This window comes from Desmodus rotundus, chromosome 10 (genome assembly GCF_022682495.2).
Source record: "Desmodus rotundus isolate HL8 chromosome 10, HLdesRot8A.1, whole genome shotgun sequence".
Lineage (NCBI taxonomy): Eukaryota > Metazoa > Chordata > Mammalia > Chiroptera > Phyllostomidae > Desmodus > Desmodus rotundus.
In genome coordinates, this window is record NC_071396.1 from 68,251,771 (window position 1) to 68,275,183 (window position 23,413).

The 23,413-nt window shown below is 38.7% G+C and overlaps 1 protein-coding gene across 3 annotated transcripts in view; it reads left to right on the forward strand.

Annotated features, from left to right (window-relative positions):
* The window catches only part of LAMA1 (laminin subunit alpha 1), a 156,213-nt gene that overhangs the window by 38,412 nt on the left and 94,388 nt on the right, over nt 1–23,413 (forward strand). For all 3 annotated transcript variants that reach the window (XM_045187958.2, XM_045187959.2, XM_053913282.1), the window contains exons 4-9: nt 15,549–15,791; nt 16,774–16,953; nt 19,391–19,480; nt 20,395–20,512; nt 21,429–21,607; nt 22,317–22,422. In XM_045187958.2, coding sequence (XP_045043893.2) covers nt 15,549–15,791; nt 16,774–16,953; nt 19,391–19,480; nt 20,395–20,512; nt 21,429–21,607; nt 22,317–22,422 — 916 coding nt within the window. The remainder of the gene's footprint in view (nt 1–15,548; nt 15,792–16,773; nt 16,954–19,390; nt 19,481–20,394; nt 20,513–21,428; nt 21,608–22,316; nt 22,423–23,413) is intronic.

Here is a 23,413-nt window from a genome sequence, read left to right on the forward strand (position 1 = left end):
ACATAAAGATCTATAGGATCACAGGGATAAAGCCAAAGCGAGTAGGATCGAGGGTGGGAGGTGAGGATGGCTGGAGTGGGGGGGGGAGAGGTGGGGGAAACTGGAGACAACGGTACTTAAACGACAATAAAAAAAGAGAAAACAAACAAAAAGACCTCAAGGATCAAATGGGGACCTTAGACGGGAATGCAAATATTGTACCTCCAAGTGTTCAGTGCTAATGATAAGTAAGCCAAGTAAATAAAAATGATCTCTTGCAGAGATGGAGGTGGGGGAGGGAGAGGGGTTCGGCTGGGGTGGGGTGGAGGGATGGGGAGAAAAGGTGTATAACTGTAATTGAATAACAATAAAAATTTAAAAAATAAAATAAAATAAGGCCAGGCTTAGAGAACTATACAGAGTTTCATTTCTTGACAAGATTTATTTTTAAACTTTATCATGTGTGTATTATCAATGGTAGTTTGCCAAACCATCTTTCCATTTTACACAGTTTAGTATTGTACTCAAGGGGTCTTCTTAGACAGGGCCTTGGAAAGGATTCTGGGAAATTAGGAAAGATAGTTTTCAAGACCCTGGCAAAATATACTTTTCAGATCCCCAACTGTTTTGGCTTCAAAATAAAGCTTCTTGTGTATTTATGGAAAGAAAGGAAGATCCGTTCTAAAATCATTATTTCTTCCCATTGTATTGAAGCTAAAAACAAATAAGTTTTATCTGAAGAAATATTTCTTTGATAATTACAGTGGGAATCCATTGCAACATTTGTGGTTTTTTTTTTCTTTTTGCTTAGTAATCTACTCAAATTGTAACATCTTCATCTTTAAAAAGAACGCTGTAACAAATTTTTTAAAAAGCAGCTCATGAATACCTCAGCTATACCTCAAAAGCTCTTTGTTTTTAATGTCTTTAGTTGACCTTTTTTTTTTTAATACAGAAACTTCCTTTGTTCTGGTATAAAAGTAGAATTTTTTTTAAATATAAAAAATATAAGAAAAAATGTGTTTAAAAATTACTTGCAATTCTAACGACCAAGAATTACTTTTGGACGCATGCCATCACACCTGAAAACACTGTATATATCAATAATTCATGATCTCTGATTATGGGGTTCTGGGGTCTCAGGATTCACTGATGAAGGAGATAGTGATGACAACCAGGGAGAGCCCTTAGCACAGAGAAAGAATACGTGTGTTCCTTATATATGCTACTTTTTATCACTGTCACTTCAATTGTTATTTAAGGCTGACCTCAGGGGCTTCCGGTTTTGTGGGGGAATTGGCAAGTAAGCAGACTGCTTTTTCTCGGCGCTCTTGGCTGTGCAGGATGCATGGATGGAGAACACACAGGAAGGCCGGCGCAGGGCATGGGGAGAAAACCCAAAGGAGGGACTCGGTGAGAGAAGGGAGCAGAGAACGAGGAAGGATGCACAGGAGAGAGCAGCACAGGAAAGACGTGTTTATGGAGCGAAGATAGTACATCCAGTCCTGTAATAAATGTTTCTTTCATTTTTTCCTTTTGACTGAGATGCATTTACATACCGTGAAATGCATATATCTTAAAGGTATGGTTGGATGAGTTTTGACAAATACAGACACGTGTAAACCACACCTGTGTCAAGATACAGAACATTTCCTTCACTCCAGTACGTTCCTCTTCGCCCTTCGCTGTCAGTGCTCCGCCCGCCCCCTCCTCACCTCCCACCACTTGATGAACCCCTGTTCTGAACTATTTTTTCTCTTTTGATTAATTTGCCTGTTACTTAACGTCATATATATGGAATCAAACGATGTGTCCTTTTTTATGTCAGACTTCTTTAGCATTATGTCTGTGAGATCCATCCATTGTTACTTTTGTTAGTGGTTTGTGTTTTTATTTCTGAGTAGTGTTTCACTTCATGAATATTTCAAAATTTGTTTATCCATGCCCTTGTTAGGCTGTTTGGGTTATTTGGGTTTTTTTTTTCAGTGCCTATTTTATTTATTTATTTATTTTTATTGAAATATAACTGCCATGTAACATTGTATAAGTTTTAGGTATATAACTTGTTGGTTTGATGCATTTATATACTACAATATGATTACTATAGTAATGCTAGGTAACACCTCTGTCATGTCACATAATTATTTCTTTATTGTGTTGAGAATAATTAAGGTCTAGTTTCTGAGCATCTTCGAAGTTTCTCATACACTATTGTTGAGTGTATTGTGCATCAAATCTCCAGAACTTACTTATACACTAGTTGCTACAGTTCCCTCCCTTCTTCTCCCTCCCTCCCTCTCTCTCTCTCTCTCCCTTCTTTCCTTCCTTCCTTCCTTCCTTCCTTCCTTCCTTCCTTCCTTCCTTTCTTTCTTTCTTTCTTTCTTTCTTTCTTTCTTTCTTTCTTTCTTTCTTTCTTTCTTTCTTTCTTTCATTTCTTTCCTTCTTTCCTTCTTTCCTTCTTTCCTTCTTTCCTTCTTTCCTTCTTTCCTTCCTTCCTTCCTTCCTTCCTTCCTTCCTTCCTTCCTTCCTTCCTTCCTTCTTTCTTTCTTTCTTTCTTTCTTTCTTTCTTTCTTTCTTTCTTTCTTTCTTTCTTTCTTTCTTTCTTTCTTTCTCTTTCCTTCTCTCTCTCTCTCTCTCTCTTTCCTTTTGTAAGTAAAGGTGCCATGAACATTCTTATAAGGTGTTTTCCTGGTCACATGTTTTTATTTCTCTAGGAATGGAATTGCCTGGCCAACAGATATGTGTATATTTAACTCTATATGACATTGACAATCCACTGTCCAGAAAGTGCCTCCAGACAGGAAGCTCTTCTCCTGGGATCACTGTCCTGTCTGCCTGCTGTCTAACGGTTCAGGGTCGCTCATTATACACTTCGCCAAGTTTTCTAGTTGGTTACTCTAGGAGAGTCAGGCAGTATCAATTTCTTCTCCATGCCAGCATCTAAATCCCTGTAATGAATTTTAATGGCAGAATAATATGTTATCATCTGGGCACATGATAATTTATTTAATTTGCCTCTATTGTTGGACATTTAAGGTGCTTCTAATTTTGTAAAATCATGCTGCTTTTGTGGCTGCAATGCTGACTATTATTTAGGTGTAGATTCTAAGACTTGGGACTATTGGGTCAAAGAACTTAAACATTTTTCAAATACGACCTTTATAGTCTTAGTTTTTAAAAAAATGCAGATGTGGACAGAAGGATGTTTACAGTTGTGAGTACGTGAAATATGGAGTTTATTCTGTTATTGTTATTTATTTACTAATTATTGTATTATTAACCTACTTTTGCCCTATTGTTCAATTTATATTTTTAGTAACAGTAAGTGAAAATATGTATCTAAAGACCAAACTTCTCAGTAGCATGGAGATTAAAATTACCTTTAGTTTTTAGTTCTCTGCCAATTGAATAGCAGAGAATTTATTAATTAATTCATTCAGTAAGTCATTTATTCAGATATGATTATATTATTAATTTACATTATGTCATATGTTGTTCATATATTTGGGATCACTGGGTTGGATTCCGATGCTCAAACAATGTTTGGTCTTATTTCCTATCGGCACATGTATAAGTTAGGTCATGATTATTCATCTCTACTGAGGCGGTCATATTGCTTTGTAACTTGCTTTGAGATATGTGAATAGCAGGACAGAATTTTCAAGTCATGTTTTAATAAAAGAGACAAAAATTGAATTAACTCTAAATATCATTTTGAGAGGTGCCAATTATCAAAAGACTAACTATTGTACTTGGGCAAATCTGGTAGTAATACCTTATATCAGAATTGTGGCATTTTATAAATGTTTCCTAATCATTATTTCATACTAATGATATGAGAAATCTGAAGAATATAGTGATATACATATATATGTACATATATACATATATATGTACATGTGTATATGTGTGTATATATGTATATATATCCACATTATTCATTGTGAATAATGCAGTGAAAATAATGTAGAGAAAACACCTTCTGGATTTCTCATGTTAAGCCTGAATCATAGAAAACATTCAACTTAGTTTTATAATTTTCTAGATTGTAAGAAATTAAAAATGTATTAATTGGCTATCACTTCCCGTTTGGGGGGATGAAGGGGGAGAGTGATCCTGAAGTCTAATTCTGTGAGCCTCAGGCTCGGTGAGACCACTAGCTGCCAAGGTCGTGATAAAAGTGGAAACTCTTTAGTGACTGGGGCAGCTGCCTGCTCACGCCAGCGCCTCTCTCCAGGCCTGCGATCCCTTTGAAATTGTGCACGGATACTTGGGGGGCTCTGACTCGCCCTATCCTGCCCTTTATGCACCATGAGGTACGGAAACGAAGCCTGGACAAGCTGTGAGATCAAATTAAAACCTGAAGATAATTAGCTGGGAGCCACAGCTGTCCAAACCAAGATATCCTGAGAAGTTTGGTGAAGCCACTCACTAGCCAACTGGGCTGGTTTAAGCTTTATTAGATTAACGGACAATGACTAGAGTATGTGGAAATAGACTTTTAAAAAATAATAGACCTTATTTTGTAGAGAAGTTTTAGATTTATAGAAAAGTTGAGTGGAAAGTACAGAGCATTCCCATATATCCCCTCTATAATAGTTTTTTAATCAAATGTGGGCTATTCTTAATTTTTTACAAGGTAAATCATAAATTGCCTGATCTAAGGCAGGTTCAATAATTTTACACACTTTTCCCTTCATATTTTGAAGGTGACTGTGAGAATTGTGAGTCTTACAATTTAAAATTTTCAGTTTTCTCTGCTATTTTATGACGTTTAATCAGAGGACATTTACTGCGGTTCTTCATCAGGTAGAAGCACAGCCAGCGGTGAAGTAAGCAGTTAGGAGGCCTCTGTTGAGGCGGCCGTGTATGATCCTTTATAACTTTATACCAGACTTACTCCCGGGGCCAGAGGACAGGTGGGACCCCCAGAGACCAGCTCGTGCATGGTTCAGGAAGTGGCACCAAGGAGGAAGCTTTCTGTCCCAACGGGGCTCTTCAGTCAAGTCATAGCAGGGCCTCCTTTCGTTTTCAAACCCTAACGGGCTGGGGCTCTGGTTTTATATTTTGGAAGGATCATCATGCCTTACCAGAGCTTAGTAACGAGTTCACAAAAATAGGGTCATGGGAGAGATATGATTTCAAACTCCCCTCTGAGCTGTTTGCTTGCCCTCTAAGTGGTTTAATTGGCTTCTTAAGAGTTAGTCCTTGACTGAAAAAAATGCATTCCTATTCACATTCTATAGCAAAATTTCCATTTCTATAAAAGTTGAGTCTTTGTACCATTCCATTTTCTCTCCCTATTTTCACATTTTTTCCTGTGACAAAATATGCATAAGCATAGAATTTATTATTTTAACCATATTTTAAGTGTACATTTCAGTGGCATTAAGTATATTCACGTTGTCGTACAATCATCACCACCATCCCTCTGCAGAACGTTTGCATCCTCCCAGACTGAAACTCTGTGCCCATTACACGTCAGCTCCTCACTCTCCGCCCCCGCTAGCCCCTGGCGACCACCATTCAACTTTCCATCTCTCTGAATTTGACTATTCTAAGTAATCCTATAAGAGAAATCATGCAGTATTTGTCCTTTTGTGACTGGCTTATTTCAGTTAGCATAGTGTACTCCAAGTTTATCCATATTACAGGATATATTAGAACTTCATTCCACTCTAAGGCTAAAAAACATTCCGATGTATGGATATATCGCAGTTTCTTTAGCCATTTATCTGTTGACAGATATTTGGGGTTTTTTCCATCTTTGGGCTATTGTTAAGAGTGCTGCTGTAGATACTGGTGTACAAATATCTGTTTGAGTCCCTGCTCTCAATTCTTGTGGGTCTTTACCCAGAAGTGGAATTGCTGGCTCATATGGTAATTCTATATTTAATTTTTTGAGGAACTGCCATACTGTTTTTCCACAGTTGCTGCCCCATTTTACATTCCCACCATATCTTTTTAAATAAACAAAGACCTTTCTACATAAGACCACTATTTATATATTCCCTTTTTAATGAGCCTTAAATGTGATGATTTATAGAATAGGGAGCCCAGAAATAAACCCATGACTTTATGGTCATTTAAAACTTTGCTAAAGGAGGAAAAAACATACAATGGGGTAAAGATAGTCTATTCAATAAATGGTTTGGGAAAATTGGACATAATATGCAAAAAACGAAACTAGAACACCTTTTTATACCACACAAAATAAACAACTCAAAATGGATTAAAGACCAATGTTAGGCTCAGAACCATAAAAATCCTAGAAGAAAACATAGGCAGTAAAATCTTGGACATTTCCCATAGCAATATTTTTATATATCTCCTGGGGCAAGGGAAAGAAAAGCAAAAATAAATAAATTGGACTACATCAAACAAAAAAGGTTTTGCACAGCAAAGGAAACCATCAACACAATGAAAAGACAACCCATTGAATGGGAGAACATATTCATCGATACATCTGATAAGGGGTTAATATCCAAAAAATCTATTTAAAAAATTTGTAAAACTCAATACACACAAAAAACAAATAATCCAATTAAAAAATGGGGAAAGGACCTGAACAGATACGTCTCCAAAGGAAACATACAGATGGCCAATAGACACATGAAAAGATGCTCAGCATCACTGATCATTAGAGAGATGCAAATTAAAATCATGATGAGGTATCACCTCACCCCTGTGAGAATGGATCTCATCAATAAATCAACAAACAACAAGTACTGGTGAGGATGTGGAGAAAGGGGAACCATAGTGCACTGTGGGTAGGAATGCAGACTGGTGCAGCCACTCTGGAAAACAGTATGGAGTTACCTCAAAAAATTTAAAATGAAGTTGCCATATGACCCAATGTTTCCTTTTCTGGAAATATATCTGAAGAAATCTGAAACACTCATTTGAAAGAATATATGCACCCCTATGTTCATTGCATCATTATTCACAATAGCCAAGATTTGATAGGAGCCCAAATGCTCATCAATAGATGACTGGATAACAAAGCTGTGGTACATTTACACGATGGAATGCTACTTGGCTGTAAAAAGAAGGAAATCTTACCCTTTGCTACAGCATGGATGGTCCTGGAGAGCATTATGATAAGTAAAATAAGTCAATCAGGGAAAGACAGGTACCATTTGATTTCACTCATATGTGGAAACTAATGAACAAAATGAACTAATATGCAAAGCAGAGGCAGACTCATAGATGAAGAACAGACGGACAGCTCTGTGTGTGTGTGTGTGTGTGAGCAGGGCTGCAGGGCTGGGTGAAGGGATTTAAAAAAACTCATAGATGCAACAGTATGGTGATTACCAGAGGGAAAGTGGGGTGGGGAGAGGGAGAAGAGTAAAGGGGGATAAGTGGTGATGGAAGGAGACTTGACTTGGGGTGGTGAACACAAAATACAGTATATAGATGTTGTATTATAGAATTGCACACCTGAAACCTATATAATTTTATTAACCAATGTCACCCCAATAAATTCAATAAAGAGAAAAATACAAAAAATAAATAAATAATACACTGATTTTTTAAATGTGATGATTTGTCAGTTCCATGCCTGACAAGTCATAAATGCTCATTGAAGTTAGACATATCTAAAGAAAAATGAGAATTTCAAATAAGATACAGACCAAGGTTCTACATAAAGAATGAAATCTTACAAAAACAAAAGAATACTCTCTAATCTCTGAAATGCTAGAAGTATAACGATCCAGCTGGATTTCAGGACCAAGGGAAAGAAACACATTGTTTCTAGGTGTTGTAAATGAATAACTAATAGGTTACTGTTTGATGGAGTTAGTCAAGCACAGATTTGCACAGCTTTTCAAGATTGTATCTCCAGTTGGATTTTCGAGGCTGAGTGATTAAGGGCCCACTTTGCTTTCATCGGGTGCGATGACACTGTGTTTTCTTACAATGAAGGATGAGAAGAAGTGAGATGAGACTATGAGCTCCTCGCCTTTGCTGGGACATGATAGGTCAAACTGAAGATGAGGAGATAAAGTGAAAAGAAGTTGATTTTCCAAAAGTTTTCAGCCAGAAATCCTCTGGGACTGAGGAAAGAAAGGGGAAGTGTGGGCTCTGGGGCCCCGTGGGAGAGACCTGCCCCATCTTCCTGAGGTGGAAAGAAGGTCTGGTCCCTAACCGCCTCCCTCCCTCTTGCTACACTCAAGCCAATCAGGCTTCCTGCAGTTTCTATCTGGCAACATGTTGTGGTCCCAAGGGGTCTTGCTCCCTGTCCCTCTGCATGTTTACTCTCTTTCCCTAGACATCTCCTTCTCAGTCTTCCCTTCTTTTCACAGATGCCTCAGAGAAGCCACATGCAGATGCCTTCAACACCTCTGTCCTTTTCCTTGAGGACTTGGGCAGCCTCTGTCTTTCCCATTAGGTCATCCAGCCCATACTGACCGTGCCCTCCACCTCTCTGCTGCCTTTGTAACACCTGCTACAGCCTCCATTACAAAGCAGATGCTCATGCAATGTTTACTGAATGACCCTTAAGTGAAAAATTGTTTGGGATGTCCCTTGCTCCAGCCTTCTCTGAGAGTGACACCTCTGCTTCTCTGCCCATGCCTCCTCCCCTCCCAGGAGGGGAGTGGTCACTTTTCTAATTGGTAGAAGAGCTGACCCCATTTTCTAGGGCCACTTCCCTGCTGCATTTACTAGGCAGGATGTTCTCCGGACACAGGATCCTGACCTCAGGGCACGGCCACCAAGCGGGTTTGTGCATGTCCACTCAGCCTGCGACACAGAGGTGGGGTGTTGGGAGACCTCTGCACCCACCCTTGGAAGCCACAGCCTCCAGTTTTGCTGGAATATTGCTGACTTTTTTCTTCAATTTCCATGACAGATTTCTGGGTCTACTTCACAGTCAGAAGGCGGGGAAAGGATGCTCATTATTGGCACCTCCGTTCTAATAGGACTAAGCGAGACACTGTTTGGGGGGAAAGCCTAATGTAATTGCAAAGGCTGAAATATTCACAGGTAAAAACTGGTTAGCTCTGGCAGACATGGTGGTTGCGAGTCAGGGGACCGGAGGGGCTCCCTTTGCATTTCTCAGGTGCTGGAACGGCCTATAACTACATTTCTCAAGCTGGTTTATCTCATTTAGGGGCTGGGCTGTCACATGGCACTCACAGGGTGGGGGGAAGGTAAGGAGCCCCACAAAGGGCATCTGGTGATGTGCTTGGTGTGCTTTTAAAGTAGTTCCCACTAATCTTCCACCAAACTTAGCGAAATCATTTCAGAACACCTGGTGAAACTGACCATTGGGTGTTACATAGAGAAATACACTGAGAAAGGAGTGGAAACCAACCTCTTGTCAGTTTTGACTTAAAGTAGTTGACATTTGTCCTTTGAAATACTGCTAGCAGTCATCCTTAAATGGAAACAATGGCATGTGGATCTGAGACAGCCAACTGGCTGGCTCTTTTATGAAAGCTTTTCTAGATGATGAGAAACAGAGCTGCTCTGACAGGTGTTTCAAACGTCTCTTTTCCATCTTCAGTGACGGTTACACATTACTGTTTACTTTTAGATGGCTTCGTACCTCCGTGCCCTCCATTTGTTGGTGGTCATCTTTCTGACTCTGGCTTTTCCTCACTGTCTATTTGAAGTCTCAGCATGGTTCTAAAGGAAGAATTCCTTGATACTCTGAGGAAGGAGTCTTAAAAATTTTAAGGAGAAATTTGTTACTACTGTAGCCAGTCCCTCCTCATGTCCCCTGCCCCACCAATGCAAGAAGAAAAAGCAAGAAGGGGGAAGAAAAAAGAGAATATACTTTGACATGTTCATTATGTACTTCTGATAAAAACACCAAGTTTAAAGAAAAACAAATCTATATTATTCCAAAATTCTCATTCATGAAGCTATTTCCTTTTATCTATTAATTTTGTATACTGATCCTAAAATGAGGAGATACCAGTAAAACGGCCAACTAAAATATAACAGAAATGACATTTTAAGGTAATTTCCTATAAAAAAAATTACCTCAAATGTGTTTTGCACATATACCACGTGCCAAATAAAATTCTAAGCCTTAGATTTCTCTTTGGACCTGGTTGTTGTTGCTATTTCACACTAGTATCAATTGATTAGACACTTTAGTGATCAATAGTCTGTAAAGTCAAAAGTGATTCATATTGCCATTAATAATTAGCCTTCTAGTAAGTAATTACTTCATTCTTGAGTAATAAATATTAAATCAAATGATTATTTTGAATTTTATTTTCTAATAATGTCATAAAATATAAAGCTTACAAAGCACACATTCGCCACTTTCACAGGGATAATTGAACAATGTTTCTTATTAAATACATTTAATTCTTTTTTGTGTGTATAATTTGACTCTTAACCTAAATCTCTTTTGTCTGTGAAAAGTTCATTTTCATTATGTGAGAGAGAAAACATTCCTCCATTCACTGTTCAGTTGGTGCCCTGAAGGCAGGTCAGTGTTGTGTGGAGGATTTCTAAGGGGCGTCCTGCATCTGGGCCCCTGCAGATCACAGGCAGGCCCTGCAGAGAGCAGCCGGGCTTTCTCCGGGGGGGGGGGGGGGGGGGCCGAAGCTGCGTTTCCCCGTGTACATCTGAAATTGACCTCTGATACTGGAGAACTGGGCTATCTGTACGTTTGTGCCTGAGGTGGATTTAATATATTTAAGATTGGGGCCCACATAAAAGTTCCTCTCTGGATTCCTCTGCAGAAACTTGTATTTGATGTGCATTGACCTTATTTCTGTGACGTGACACTGTTTATGTGCGTTCCAGTGATCGGTAACAGGGGCCTGGTGGTGAGAAACCATGACGAAAGTGGATTTTAAATGTGTGTTTCGGCTGCAGGTTTGGCAAGACTACAATGGCTGAATCTAGTGAAAACCTTGTGTCATCAGTTTGTGTTCAGCCAGCCGTGTACAGAGAGAAAAGGCACTGTAGTCAACCAAGGGGGGAAAGGGGAGCGACAGAAATGTCACGGGGTTCGTTTGGGCAAAGGTTTAAAACTCTATATATTAACAGAATATCCCTCACTTTTTAAATATTATGTGTGAGACCTGTTTGTTAACACACAATTGATGAATTAGAACTTATATTAATTTGCTAGGGCTGTCTAAAGAACAGAAGTTTATTTACTCACAGTTTTGGAAGCTGGAAGTCCAAGATCGAGATGTCGGCAGGGTTGAATTTTCCTGGGGCCGGTTGTTGGCTTGGAGATGGCCACCTCCTCGCTGTATCCTCACAGGGTCACCTTGGTCTGTGTGTGTCTATGCCCTGTTCTTCTCTTCTTCTAAGGACACCAGTCGTGTTGGATTAGGGCCCTCCCATATTCCCTGATTTTACCTTAGTTAACCACTTAAAGATTCTATTTTCAGAAATAGGCACAATCTTCAGTACTAGGAATTAGGACTTTAGCATACAAATTTTGGGGAAACACAGTTCAGCCAGTAATGTGGCTTAAGTGAAGACAAATGCTTCGTAGCATCCTTCTCCTCTTTTGAAGATTTACAGCTTAATGGTCCCTTCCTTGGTTTGCTTCGTGGCCTCCAATTTGGGACTTAGAGAAGAACTGAGAGATTGTTAAAATTAAACAGGTTCAACAATCATAGCTGATCAGAGTTAACAATTTCTCCTGGAGAGATCGTCCTGAAGTTCTTCCACTTTGTTTATTCTTCTATTTGGTATCATTTCATTATATATGACTAAGCAATTCACATAACGCTGACAAGGTTTGGGTGAAAGTCCAAGAACATGGTATTGAAATAATTGCTCCTGGTTGAGGTAAGAAGTTTGAAACGCTGGGTTGGTTCTCACCAGGTGCCTCGGCATGGGATTTCATTCTTCTTTTTCCTGGCAATCTGTACAAGTGTGGCATAGTGGTTAAGAGAACAGCCTGCCTGTGTCTGGTATCGGTGGTACACATTTTCATATCTGTGACGTCCTGGGAAGCTTACTTAATCTTTCTATGCCTCCGTTTCCTCGCCTGTAAAGGGGGGGGAAATAATAATAGATACTTCATAAGAAGAATGTAGTTGTGATGACAAGAGCTACTAATTCTCATAAAGCACTTAACATTGCCCCTGGGCCCAGCAAGACTTCATAAACATTAGCCACGATTCATTTTTGTTTCTCGCACACGCTCCTTCCACTCTCCACTGTGTTCGCAGGGCTGTCGTGACAGAAACTGCAGGGTTAGCTAGCACAGCTGTCAATGCCAAGCGTCTGAGCGAATGGAGGAGCCTCTTTTTTCCTGGTGTCACAGAAAGAAATTTCAGTAACCTTAGGTGTGGTGTGTGTGGACATTTGGGGACAGTTCTCCCGAAATTACGTGGTGGCTGAGGACCCTGGGGCGAGACCACCTGTTTCTTACTGGGACCTACAACTGTTTGTCTTTTAACTCTCAGTTTCCAAGTAGATGAAGTGGGAACAATAACTTGAAACTCACAGGGTTGTTTGGGATTAAATGAGATGATACACGTAAAGCTCTTAACACACATGAGGTAAATCTCTTAGTTCTTTCTGCTTTCAAATGTGAAACTGGAAAACAGCAGGCAAAGACATTTTACTCCATTCGTAAATGAATTTGCCTCTCAAGTGGGCTGCCCGGTCACACTGTCTCCCTTGGCACCTCCATTGTGCGAAGTCTGGTTTAACATACTCGATAATGGTGAACAATTGTGGCTCACATGCTCATCAAATTCTACTTTTATGATGAAAATATTGACAGAGCAGTTGGACAATGATGAATAAAGATGAGAGCTATTCTCCCTTCAGTTAGTTTGGGCATCGGTATGAAAAGCAGGTGGGAAGCTATTAAGGACGGATCCCACTGTGGTGTTCCAGGAAGTCGCTGGACCTTTGCGAAAGTGAAAGACACACCGTCGAGCTGTAGACTCTGCGTGTTCTTCAGGACTAGTTCCAGAGGACACAGTACAGTTAACTGTTAAGTGTTTCAGAGAAGTTTGGGGGTCTCAGTAATGTTAAAATATAGTCAATCAGGGGAAAATGTAAATTATAGAATATGTGAATTAGAACATTGGAGGAAAGATTTAAAAAAAAAAAAAGCTCCCTAAAAGGAAAACCATGTGATTATGTTCATGGGAGAATTTTCTGGAGGTGTTTATGCTATGACAAAGTAGCATTTGCATCATTTTAATTTTTAAAAGTGATTTTAATTGATAAAGATGGTTCTAGAGTTTTAAACATTGGACATTCAATTCCAGATTCAAGTATTAATAGTAAATACAGAGTTCCTGATTTTCCTCCATGTTTAAATCTGAGAACTTTCTTTTGCTTCTAATGGGCTGTAGAAACAGCGGTTGCCTTCTAGGAGAAAATAGCCCCTGAACAGGGATGGTCAAAGCGCCACACTCAACGTCGCTCGCAGGCGAAACTCAGTTGGGGGACATTTCTTGTACTTCAGCAGAGTAATTATATTAAGATAAAATTGTCCTTCCCAGGGAATAATTCAGTAGATAGATGTAGTTATTTGGTTTGTGGTGGGCACATTGCAAAGAGATCTTGTGTTTCTGAAATTGATGAGGGCTAAGATCGGGGAAAACTAAAAACAAAAACAAAGAGCCCAGAGACAGTAAGATGCAGAGGAGTGAGTAACAACTTCCTTCCTAATATGTATGCATATACGTAGACATATGAACACACATACACATTTACATACATATGTTATATGTGTATTTTAAAAATACAAAAGTACTTGACTTTGTTTAAAAAAATCACCTGTCTCGATTTGGGTTTGAGGAAATCTGAATGAAACAGCAGTTGGCATGGAAGAAGTCATTTCTTGGTTGTTGCTTGCAACCCCCACTTGTGCTACCAATCTGTTTACTTGAGTGCTTGCTAAGGCTGAGTTACTACAAAAGGGGACATAATATTTTCACCAAGTTCTTCCCAATTCAGAACACATCTAGAGTTTTGTGCCCCGTTCCTGAGAATAAGAGGGTGCCTGGAGCATCGCGACTAGATGATGAGGTCTTATTAAATGATGGATATTTTCAGGAAATCAGAATGTTGGTGCTGAAAACTTTGGATTCTGGAGGTCATATATGATAGTTATGTTCAAAGTATGAAGGACAGTTGCATGAAGGTGGAATCAACATCTTTTCTGTAGCTCCAGAGCACAGAATTTATGGGGTGCCCTCAATCAGTACAAAGAAAGGTCCTTTAACAGGAAGTTTGCATAAAACAAAAGAACCATCTGAGGAGCACGTGACTTCCCTGACATGGCAGGTGCTCCTACAGGGGCTGGCTGTGGGGACAACGTTCCTCCTCAGTGCTGGGTTATGGGGTGGGTATCTGCAAGGGCCCCTTCCTAATCCAAGGTCTTCACGCTGTTAGTCGTCATCTACATCTCTGGTTCCCTCTTTGTTTCTCTTCTACTCTCTGACTTAAAAATTTTTAAATTAATAGGCCTTACTATTTTTGAGCACTTTTAGGTTTATAGAAAAATGAGTGTAAAGTACAGGGTTTCCATATTCCCCTCATTCCTCTCCATCTGTTTCCCCTATTATTGCATCTTGGGTTAGTGTGGAATATTGGTTTCAATTGATGAGCCCATGTTATCATATCATTATTAAGTAAGTGCAAAATTTGCATGAGGGTCCACTCTTTGTGTTCTACATTCTATGGGTTTTGACGAATACATAGTGACACGTGTCCACCATTATAGTATCATACTGTTTCACTGCCCTAAGGATCCCCTCTGCTCTCCCTGTTCACTCCTCCCTCCACTAACCCATGGCAACCACTGGTCTTTTTACTGTCTCTGTAGTTTTACCTTTTCCAGAGTGTCATATTGTTGGAGTTATACAGTATGTAGCCTTTAAGACTGGCTTCTTTCACTTAGCAATATGCATTTAAAGTTTCTCTGTCCTGTTGTATGAAACCTCATTTCTTTTTATCTCTAAATAACATTGGTGGTTTGGATGTATCACAGTTTGTTTATTTGTTCAAACTATGGAAGTTTTCAATTCATTTGGGTAAATACCAAAGAATGCAACTTCTGGGTTGTATGGTAATGGTATGTTTAGCTTTGTGAGAAGCTACCAAACTGTCCTCCAAGGTGGCTGTACCATTTTGCATTCCCACCAGCAATGAATGAGAGTTCCTATTGCTACATATTGCCACCAGCATTCGGTGGTGTGTGTTTTGAATGTTAGCCATTCTAGAAGACACGTGTGTAGTGGAAGGAGTTTTTTCTCATATTCAGATGTTTTATCTCCAAATAACTATGAAAAATATATTTAACACTCAATTAATATAATATAATACAACTATTATCATTCAGTATCCAGGTTGAGAAAGATATTAGGAACAAGAAAGCAAGCACTTATGTGTTGATACTGTTAATAATAATACACATTTATTTGTGAGCATTTATTTAGTTTACTTTGAAAACAGACACCACCAGAACACTCACATTTCTGATTAACACTTAACTTGTAAGCAGCTATCTGCAAAAGCACTGGAGACATTGGACTTCTCTCCAGAGAAACTTGGTTTTTGAACAGTTGCCACTGACTCTTGATTGAGATTTTTCAGTGTCTTTGTTTCAGATCTTTCAAGTCGCCTATGTCATCATCAAAGCTGCTAATGCCCCTCGACCCGGGAACTGGGTTTTGGAGCGTTCCCTGGATGGCACCAAGTTCAGTCCCTGGCAGTATTATGCAGTTAGTGACACGGAGTGTTTGACTCGTTACAACATAACCCCAAGGCGGGGGCCACCCACTTACAGGGCTGATGACGAAGTGATCTGCACCTCGTATTACTCTAGGCTGGTGCCCCTTGAGCATGGAGAGGTACTGTGCCCATCGAATTGATGTCCGTTTTACATCAGGGCCCCCCACACCCTCACCTCAAATGTTAAGATTGCCATCACAAGAGTTAACATGAAACACTCAAAATACACCTCCCATAGTACAGATTACAAAGTACAGATTAATGGATCATTGATTGGTGTTGACCGATGATTAATCTCATAACTGATACATACCACCTCACTGATTTCTTCCCTTCAAGGAGATTTCTCAGTCTTTTCTGTGATTTAATAACTCCATCAGGTCCTTCTCAGAGCCTCTTTCCTTTGTCATTGGGGTAAGGACATTTGTTGAAATATTAAAGAGAGAGCTCAAGTGCCTCTAAAAGATATAGTTCCTGATTTTCTCCATGAAGTTCTACTTCTCTTTGGTGGTGTGAGGATTGCAGTGGCTTGTGAGGTATTCCAGTTCAGTGCTCAACATGCCCAGACTGTACACACTTCATTCAAGTCGGAGTGTAATCCAAAACAAATCGGTCTTTCCTAGCACCTGGCTGGACGAGATAAAGCTACAAAATCTCTCCTAAGTGCTGTGCACAACAGGAGCCCTGCAGTAAGCCCTGCTTTCTTTCAAGAGCAGAGATTCTTAAGTAAGGGAGTGGGTATGACAAGGCTTTCTGGCATTTGTCCCACTCTCCCAGGTCTGTGCCTGGCATTGAGAATTTGTTTCAGAGAAGCCATAGCCTACTGACACATGTCAAAATGCCCTCACCACACGGGGCTATGTGCTCTGTTAAAAGATTCCCAGCAATCTCTGAGACACTAGAATGGGTAACTTCAAATTAACTGAAAGATATATTGTGCTCACGATATTCACAAGTAGTTTACAAATGCTATATTTCTGCAAACACCTAGTTGTTTGGCTTGATTTTATATAGTTTCTGTAAAGACTTTGTCCTGAAATTAAACTAGGGCTATATTTTTGCATGCTTAAAACTGACATTTATTTATTCTGATACCTTTAGATTCATACATCACTAATCAACGGCAGACCAAGTGCTGATGATCTTTCCCCCAAGTTGTTGGAATTTACTTCCGCACGATATATCCGCCTTCGCTTACAACGCATTAGAACACTCAACGCAGATCTTATGACCCTGAGCCACCGTGACCCCAAAGACCTCGATCCCATTGTTACAAGACGAGTAAGTCTATATAGTAGGGCTCCTAACCATTGTGAAAAGTTTATCTTGTTTACAGGAAATATACTTTTCTTTTTGGTTAGCTTTTTCCTCCCAGGTGGCCTTCTTATTTTATTCAAGGTCATTATATGTGCTTCGTTAAAAGTGCCACTTTTAAGATAGGTGATTGTTCTGACACCCTGTCCTCAGGTCCCCTCAACTCCACCACATCCCATAATGCCACAACGTAACGAACGTAGTGGTCATCGTTCTTCACACTCTAGTCTGGCTCCACATCTGATCTTCAGCAAGTGAGGGGTGTTTTTGTTTGTTTATTTTCTTACTTAATAGAAAAATGTAAAGTTTGCAATATGGTTTATATGCCAGGAAATGTACAGATTTAAGTGTACAGTCAAGTGTACAAGGTTTGTGTGGACATTTTCAAATACCTTGGGTTTCACAAACTAGAAGTAGAATTAATGAGTTATGGGGTATCCGTATGTTTAATTTTTAAGAATTTGCGAGGTGTTATCAGAAGTAGCTGCCCCGTTTTGCAGCATGTACGAGAGTTCCGGTTGCACCACACACTTTCGCCTGTTTGGGTTGTCAGTCACTCATGTCAGCCATTCTAATGTGCTTATAGTGGCATCTCCTTATGATAATTTGCATTTCCCTGATAGCTAATGTTGGCCATGTATCTATTGGTGTCTGATCAAATTTTTGTTTGTTTCCAATTTGGGTTTTCCGTTTCCAAGTCCTTTGTCAGATTTGTCTATGTTGGAACTATCTTTTCTCTGTCTGGGGCTTGCCTATTCACTTTCCTGACTATGACTTTTGACAAGGTGAGGTTTAATTTTGACAACATCCAATTTGTCATTTTTCCTTTCATAGTTAATGCTTTCCGTTTCCTCTCTGAAAAAAATATTTGCCTATCCCAAGTTGACATTATCTTACGCTTTCTTCCAGAAGCTTTATAGCTTTAGCTTTTACATCTATTATCCTTTCAAATTAATTTTTGTATTTGATGTGAAGTAAGAGTCAACGTTCTTTTATGCATATACAATTGTTCTAGTGCCATTTGTGAAAAAAGCTTTCTTTTCCCCCACTAAGTTGTTTTGGCACCCTGTTGAAAATTGTTTGATCTTATTATTGTGGGTGTATTTCTAGACTCTGTACTATTTTATTGATATGTTTGTCTATCCTTATGCCAATAACAGACTTCTGCAATTACTGTAGCTTTATAGTAAGTCTTGAACTCAGTTATTTTTCAAGATTGTTTTGGCTATTCTAAATTCATTGTGTTTTCTTATAAATTTCAGAGTCAGTTTGTTAATTTCTGCCAAAAATGAAAAGAGCCTGCTAAGATTTTCACTTGGGAGTCCATTGATTCTATAGATCAATTTAGGGAGAATTTTGGAAGCCATCTCGACATTATTGGGTCATCCAGTTCATGAACATGCTGTTATCTCGTTATTATCTGGGTGTTCCTCAGTTCCTCTTGGCACTGTTTTATTATTTGTTTATTTGCACATCTTAAGTCAATTTACTCTTAAGTATTTTATGTTTTTAAATGATAGTGTTAATAGTGTACTTTCTAAGTTCATTTTCCATTTGTTCTTTTCTAGCATATAGAAATGCAGTTCATTTTTGCTTATTGATTTTGTACGTTGAGGCATCACCAAATTCACATATTATTTCTAGTGGTTTGGGGGTAGATTTTCTATGCATACAGTAACATCATCTACAAACAATGGCAGTTCAGTCTTACCGTGCACTCTGCACGCCTTTGGCTTCTTTTTTCTAGCACTATTGAACTGGCCAACGTCTCCCACAGAACGTTGACTAGAAATGGTGAGAAGAGAATTCAAAAAGAAAGCATTTAAACTTTTACTATTAGTTCAAGGTTTTCTATAGATCCGCTGTGTTAGACTGAAGAATTTCTCTTCTGTTCCTGGTTTGCTGAGTGTTTTTTTAATGAATGGTGTTGAAATCTTTAAAATGTTTTTTACGAGTCTGATAAAATGATCATAGGATTTCTCTCCTATACTCTGTTAATGTGATGATTTAAACTTATTGACTTTTGTGTATTAAATTAACTACATTTCTGGGATAAATCCTACTTGGTCATGAGTTATTATACTTTTTATATGGCGTTGTATTCAATTTAGCAATATTTTTTAGGGTTTTCAATAGCATCAGCTTTGAATATGGCTGCCTTGGTTTAAGATGCAGCCAACTTGAAAAACTCTTTCAGACTTCTTTGGTTTCTGCTGATGATCTAATTGAACATTATTTATTTTAATGAACATAAAAATTCTTTGTGCATGATATATTTTAAAGTGCATATCTAATTATTTTTAAGATTACCAGTAACTACTGGGATATTTGTTGAGTGCCAACATTTTCTTTTCACTGAAATTAAAGAGGCTTTAATTTCATTTGTAACTTCCTTTTTCCTTAGTACTACTATTCAGTAAAAGACATTTCTGTTGGAGGGATGTGTATCTGTTACGGCCATGCCAGCAGCTGCCCGTGGGATGAAACTGCACAGGTGAGTCTAGTATTTCACATTTTGCTTAAATATCAAAATGGAAGTTGTAGCTATAGTGTTGGCACTGTGCTTTTTTAGTGCAAGGCAAATGTTGAAATGTATAAAATCATGCTGCAAAAAAGATTTTCTGATAATTGGTTTATTTTTTCTTTTTTGGTTAGGTCACTGTAAACTTTCCATTTTTTCAACAATTTCACTTTGCTTTTTCTTTGTAGAATATATTTCTAATTATATTTCTTATGATTTTTTGGTAAAATAAACAAAATATAATATTTACCATTTTAATCATTTTAAAGTGTAAAACCCAGTGACCCAGTGAGTTTTGAAGCCCTTCTTCTATAAGACCGGCATACGAAGACCAAGTAGTGATTATGCTCACATATTTTAAAGGGACGATTCCCCTTCTCCCATTTTCTCTCTCTTCCATTTTTGTGGTACTGAAATCAAGGTAAAGTTTATCTGTTTTGGCATAATATTCAGTGAATAAGATGGCATCCTCTCTTCTTATTTTAAACAACTTACATGAAGTTACTTCTTATATTTTCCAATCTTTGTTTTAATTGAACTCTTAAGTAGGATGACTCCCTTATTGCTACTAAAAATATGTAGATGAATCTCAAGAAGGTTATTAGTGGGAGCTTTCAGACCCTTAAAGTCAGTGTCTCTTTTTTGAAAAAGCTTTTGTTAGTTAACCCATATTTCAGTTTCGCTTTATTCCTCCTTACTTTTTGTTTATAACCAGGACATACGGGTATATTTTGTTCTTAAAATTAAATGCCAGCTTGCTTTGGTATAGCCACATATCCTCAGTTGTAAAGCCTTGCTGTGTATTTGACGGTGAGAGATTCCTTTTAAAGTAAAGTGAAGAAAAATACGCCAGTTTTCAGAGGCAATTTTGTATCCCTGTTGTCTAGAAACTACAGTGTCGATGTGAACATAACACCTGTGGAGAGAGCTGCAGTAGGTGTTGCCCTGGATACCACCAGCAGCCCTGGAGACCAGGGACCATTTCTTCTGGTAACATGTGTGAAGGTAAGTCCTCTGGGAATTGGAAGGATGTGGAGATTTTCCCCCTCTTAGTATGCTTCAGTTTATGGTGACTTAACAATATTTGTAATTAATAGATATCTTTTTCTTAGGTATTTAAGGAGTTTCCAAAACTGCAAATTACTTTAATAAAATTCAAATTATTGAGACCTAAAAGTATGTTTATGGATTGGATATTTTATCTGAGATTTCCTTTCTCATAGATTAGTGTATCCTTTATTAATTTGGACTTAATTTTTAAATAGGCAATACAGTCACAAGATTCTAAAATCTAACAATATATACCAGTACATAATAAAAGCATTACTTCCTCTCTATGTCTATCTTTTCCACTTTTAATTATTTCCTAGTATGTTCTCCCTAAAACTTTTTTGCAAATAGAGCATACATTGACACACTCCTAACCCTCGCAGTTTACACGCAGAACCTGACATACTATGAGTGCCATTCTACTTGTATTGCTTTTATACTTACAATACATCTTGAAAGAAAATCTTTTTATATTAGCAATATGAAATGCTGTTTTTAAACACAGTAGCATGGAATTCCATTATATGAGTGTAAAATAATTAAAACAGGTACCAATTTGATGGTGTTTTGGTTGTTACCAGTCTTTTGTTAACATAAGCAATGGTGCAATGATTAACCCCGTGTGTGTCATTGAGAAGTGTGCAAGGACTTCTGCAAGAGATAGACTGATGGGCCAAGCGACACTGCACATTCATGATTCTGCTAGCTATTTCCCATCGCCCTCTGTCAGATTGCCCATATCCTATGCAAATGGTTTATTCTATAACTTTAGGTTAATTTATAATCATAGAAACTTACCTTTGAAGGAAAAGGTTTTCTTTATATAGGACAATATATATATATTAATTCAGATGTTAAAATATTCTTCTAGAATGTAATTGCCACAATAAAGCGCATGACTGTTACTATGATGAAAGTGTTGCAAACGAGAAGAAAAGTTTGAATATGGCTGGACAGTACCAAGGAGGAGGGGTTTGCATAAATTGCCTGCAGAACACCATGGGAATCAATTGTGAAACCTGTGTCGATGGATATTACAGACCACACAAAGTAAGAGTGTTTCTTTGCCATAGCTGAGCTTCCTTGCCTTCCTAAAGTGGACAAGAGACTTCGCCAAATGTCAGCCTCAGTGGTAGAGACTCAATTCCTTTTGTAATATCCTATTTATGTTCTTATTACACTAGTAGTGTTTTTCAGATATTGATTTCCTACTCCATCTGTCCTGTATTTTCACTCAGATTAGGATGGCCACCTCTTGTTATTTAACATGAATTTGAGGGCCCTTGGCTGTGTAATCTCTGAGTTTTGCAGTAAGGTCAGTGCTAAGAGTCAGCCAGTAACCAAGACAGCTATATCTTGACCATAGGAAGTGCTCCATCGGTGGTCAATTGACTTGATGTGCAGTTGTCACACAAATCCCTGTGGTCATCTGGTGCTGGGTAACCAGATATACATCTCTTACAAGTGATGCTTCTATAGGGCTCTGAGAGATAGCAGAGTTGGGGGTGAGGGGATGGCAGTGATAATGTGGATGACACTTTGGTAATGAAACTATCTGCTGTCACCGTCAAAAAGATGTTTGGGACTTTCTAACTCAAGTTCGCCGTATCTTCCTGAGACCTACATCTCCTGGGTACACAAATCACTGTAATAGTCACATCCTGGGCAAAAAGTCAATACCTTGCCATTGGTATAACTGTTGATATTATTGTTGTTATTATTTCTTGTAAGATTATCGAGAACAACCCCTTCCTTTCAGGTGTCTCCTTATGATGACAACCCTTGCCACCCTTGTGGCTGTGACCCTTTCGGGTCCCTCGGTTCTGTCTGTATAAAGGATGATCTCCATTCTGACTTACACAAAGGTTAGTCGTGCTTGTAGGTGATTTCTTTTCTTTTTTCTTTCTTTTTTTTTTGTGGAAGATTTGTACCAAGTGGAACTATTATCATTGTATAACAATTCAGTGCTATGATTTGCTATTGATTCTTTTGTTCAGCAAACATTTATCAAGTAATGACTGTGCATCAGGCAGTTTTCTAGGACGTAGGAACACACGCTTGAACAGGATGGTCAAGATTCCAGCTCACAGGCAAACTTAACCAAACACGGTGTGTGACATAATGCCAGGCAGGCAGGAGGGCCACGGGTATAAAGCAAAATTAGGAATCATGGTCGACGTGAGATAGAGTGAGGAGATGGCAATGCTGGGGTGACGAAATGACATTTGGGAGGTTAATGGAGCATTTGATGAAGGATGAAATAAGGCTTATGTAAAGTCATGTGGAACACAGTAAACGGCAATCACTTTACTTAGCTCTCACAAGACACAGGGCTTTTGCGTACATCTTACCTGGCAAAGCAGGCAAATCATCTGGGTAACTTTGTAAATGTCAGTGTTCTTTTTGTTTCAAAAACTGGCCAATGGACTTGCAAATACCTAAGTATCCTGAATAGGTTTCATCTGTTCCAAGACTTCTATGACCCCTCAAACTCACAGTCACTAGCAGTTAAAATGGATATTGATCAGCAGGAAAGGAAGCGCCAACTGTGGGGCTCCCTGGGAATGTGGAGGGTTAATTTGAATTGATTCTTAACTGCCATTGTTAGCGAGAGATGAAGACGATGATGACAATGACCCTTGACCGGGTTCATTTAAAAATATATGTATCATTTTAACTTTCAACCATAGCATATAGAAATCACTGGGCCCATTTGACAGGCAGGGAAACTGCCAGAGCAGTTCAGAAACTTGGCTCAGGTTACACAACCAGAGAGCTTCAGCGCTGACATTAAAGCAGAGATAGTGCTTGTTACCGTTTACCATTTTTCTCTGCGCTGTCAACATAAAAACCATT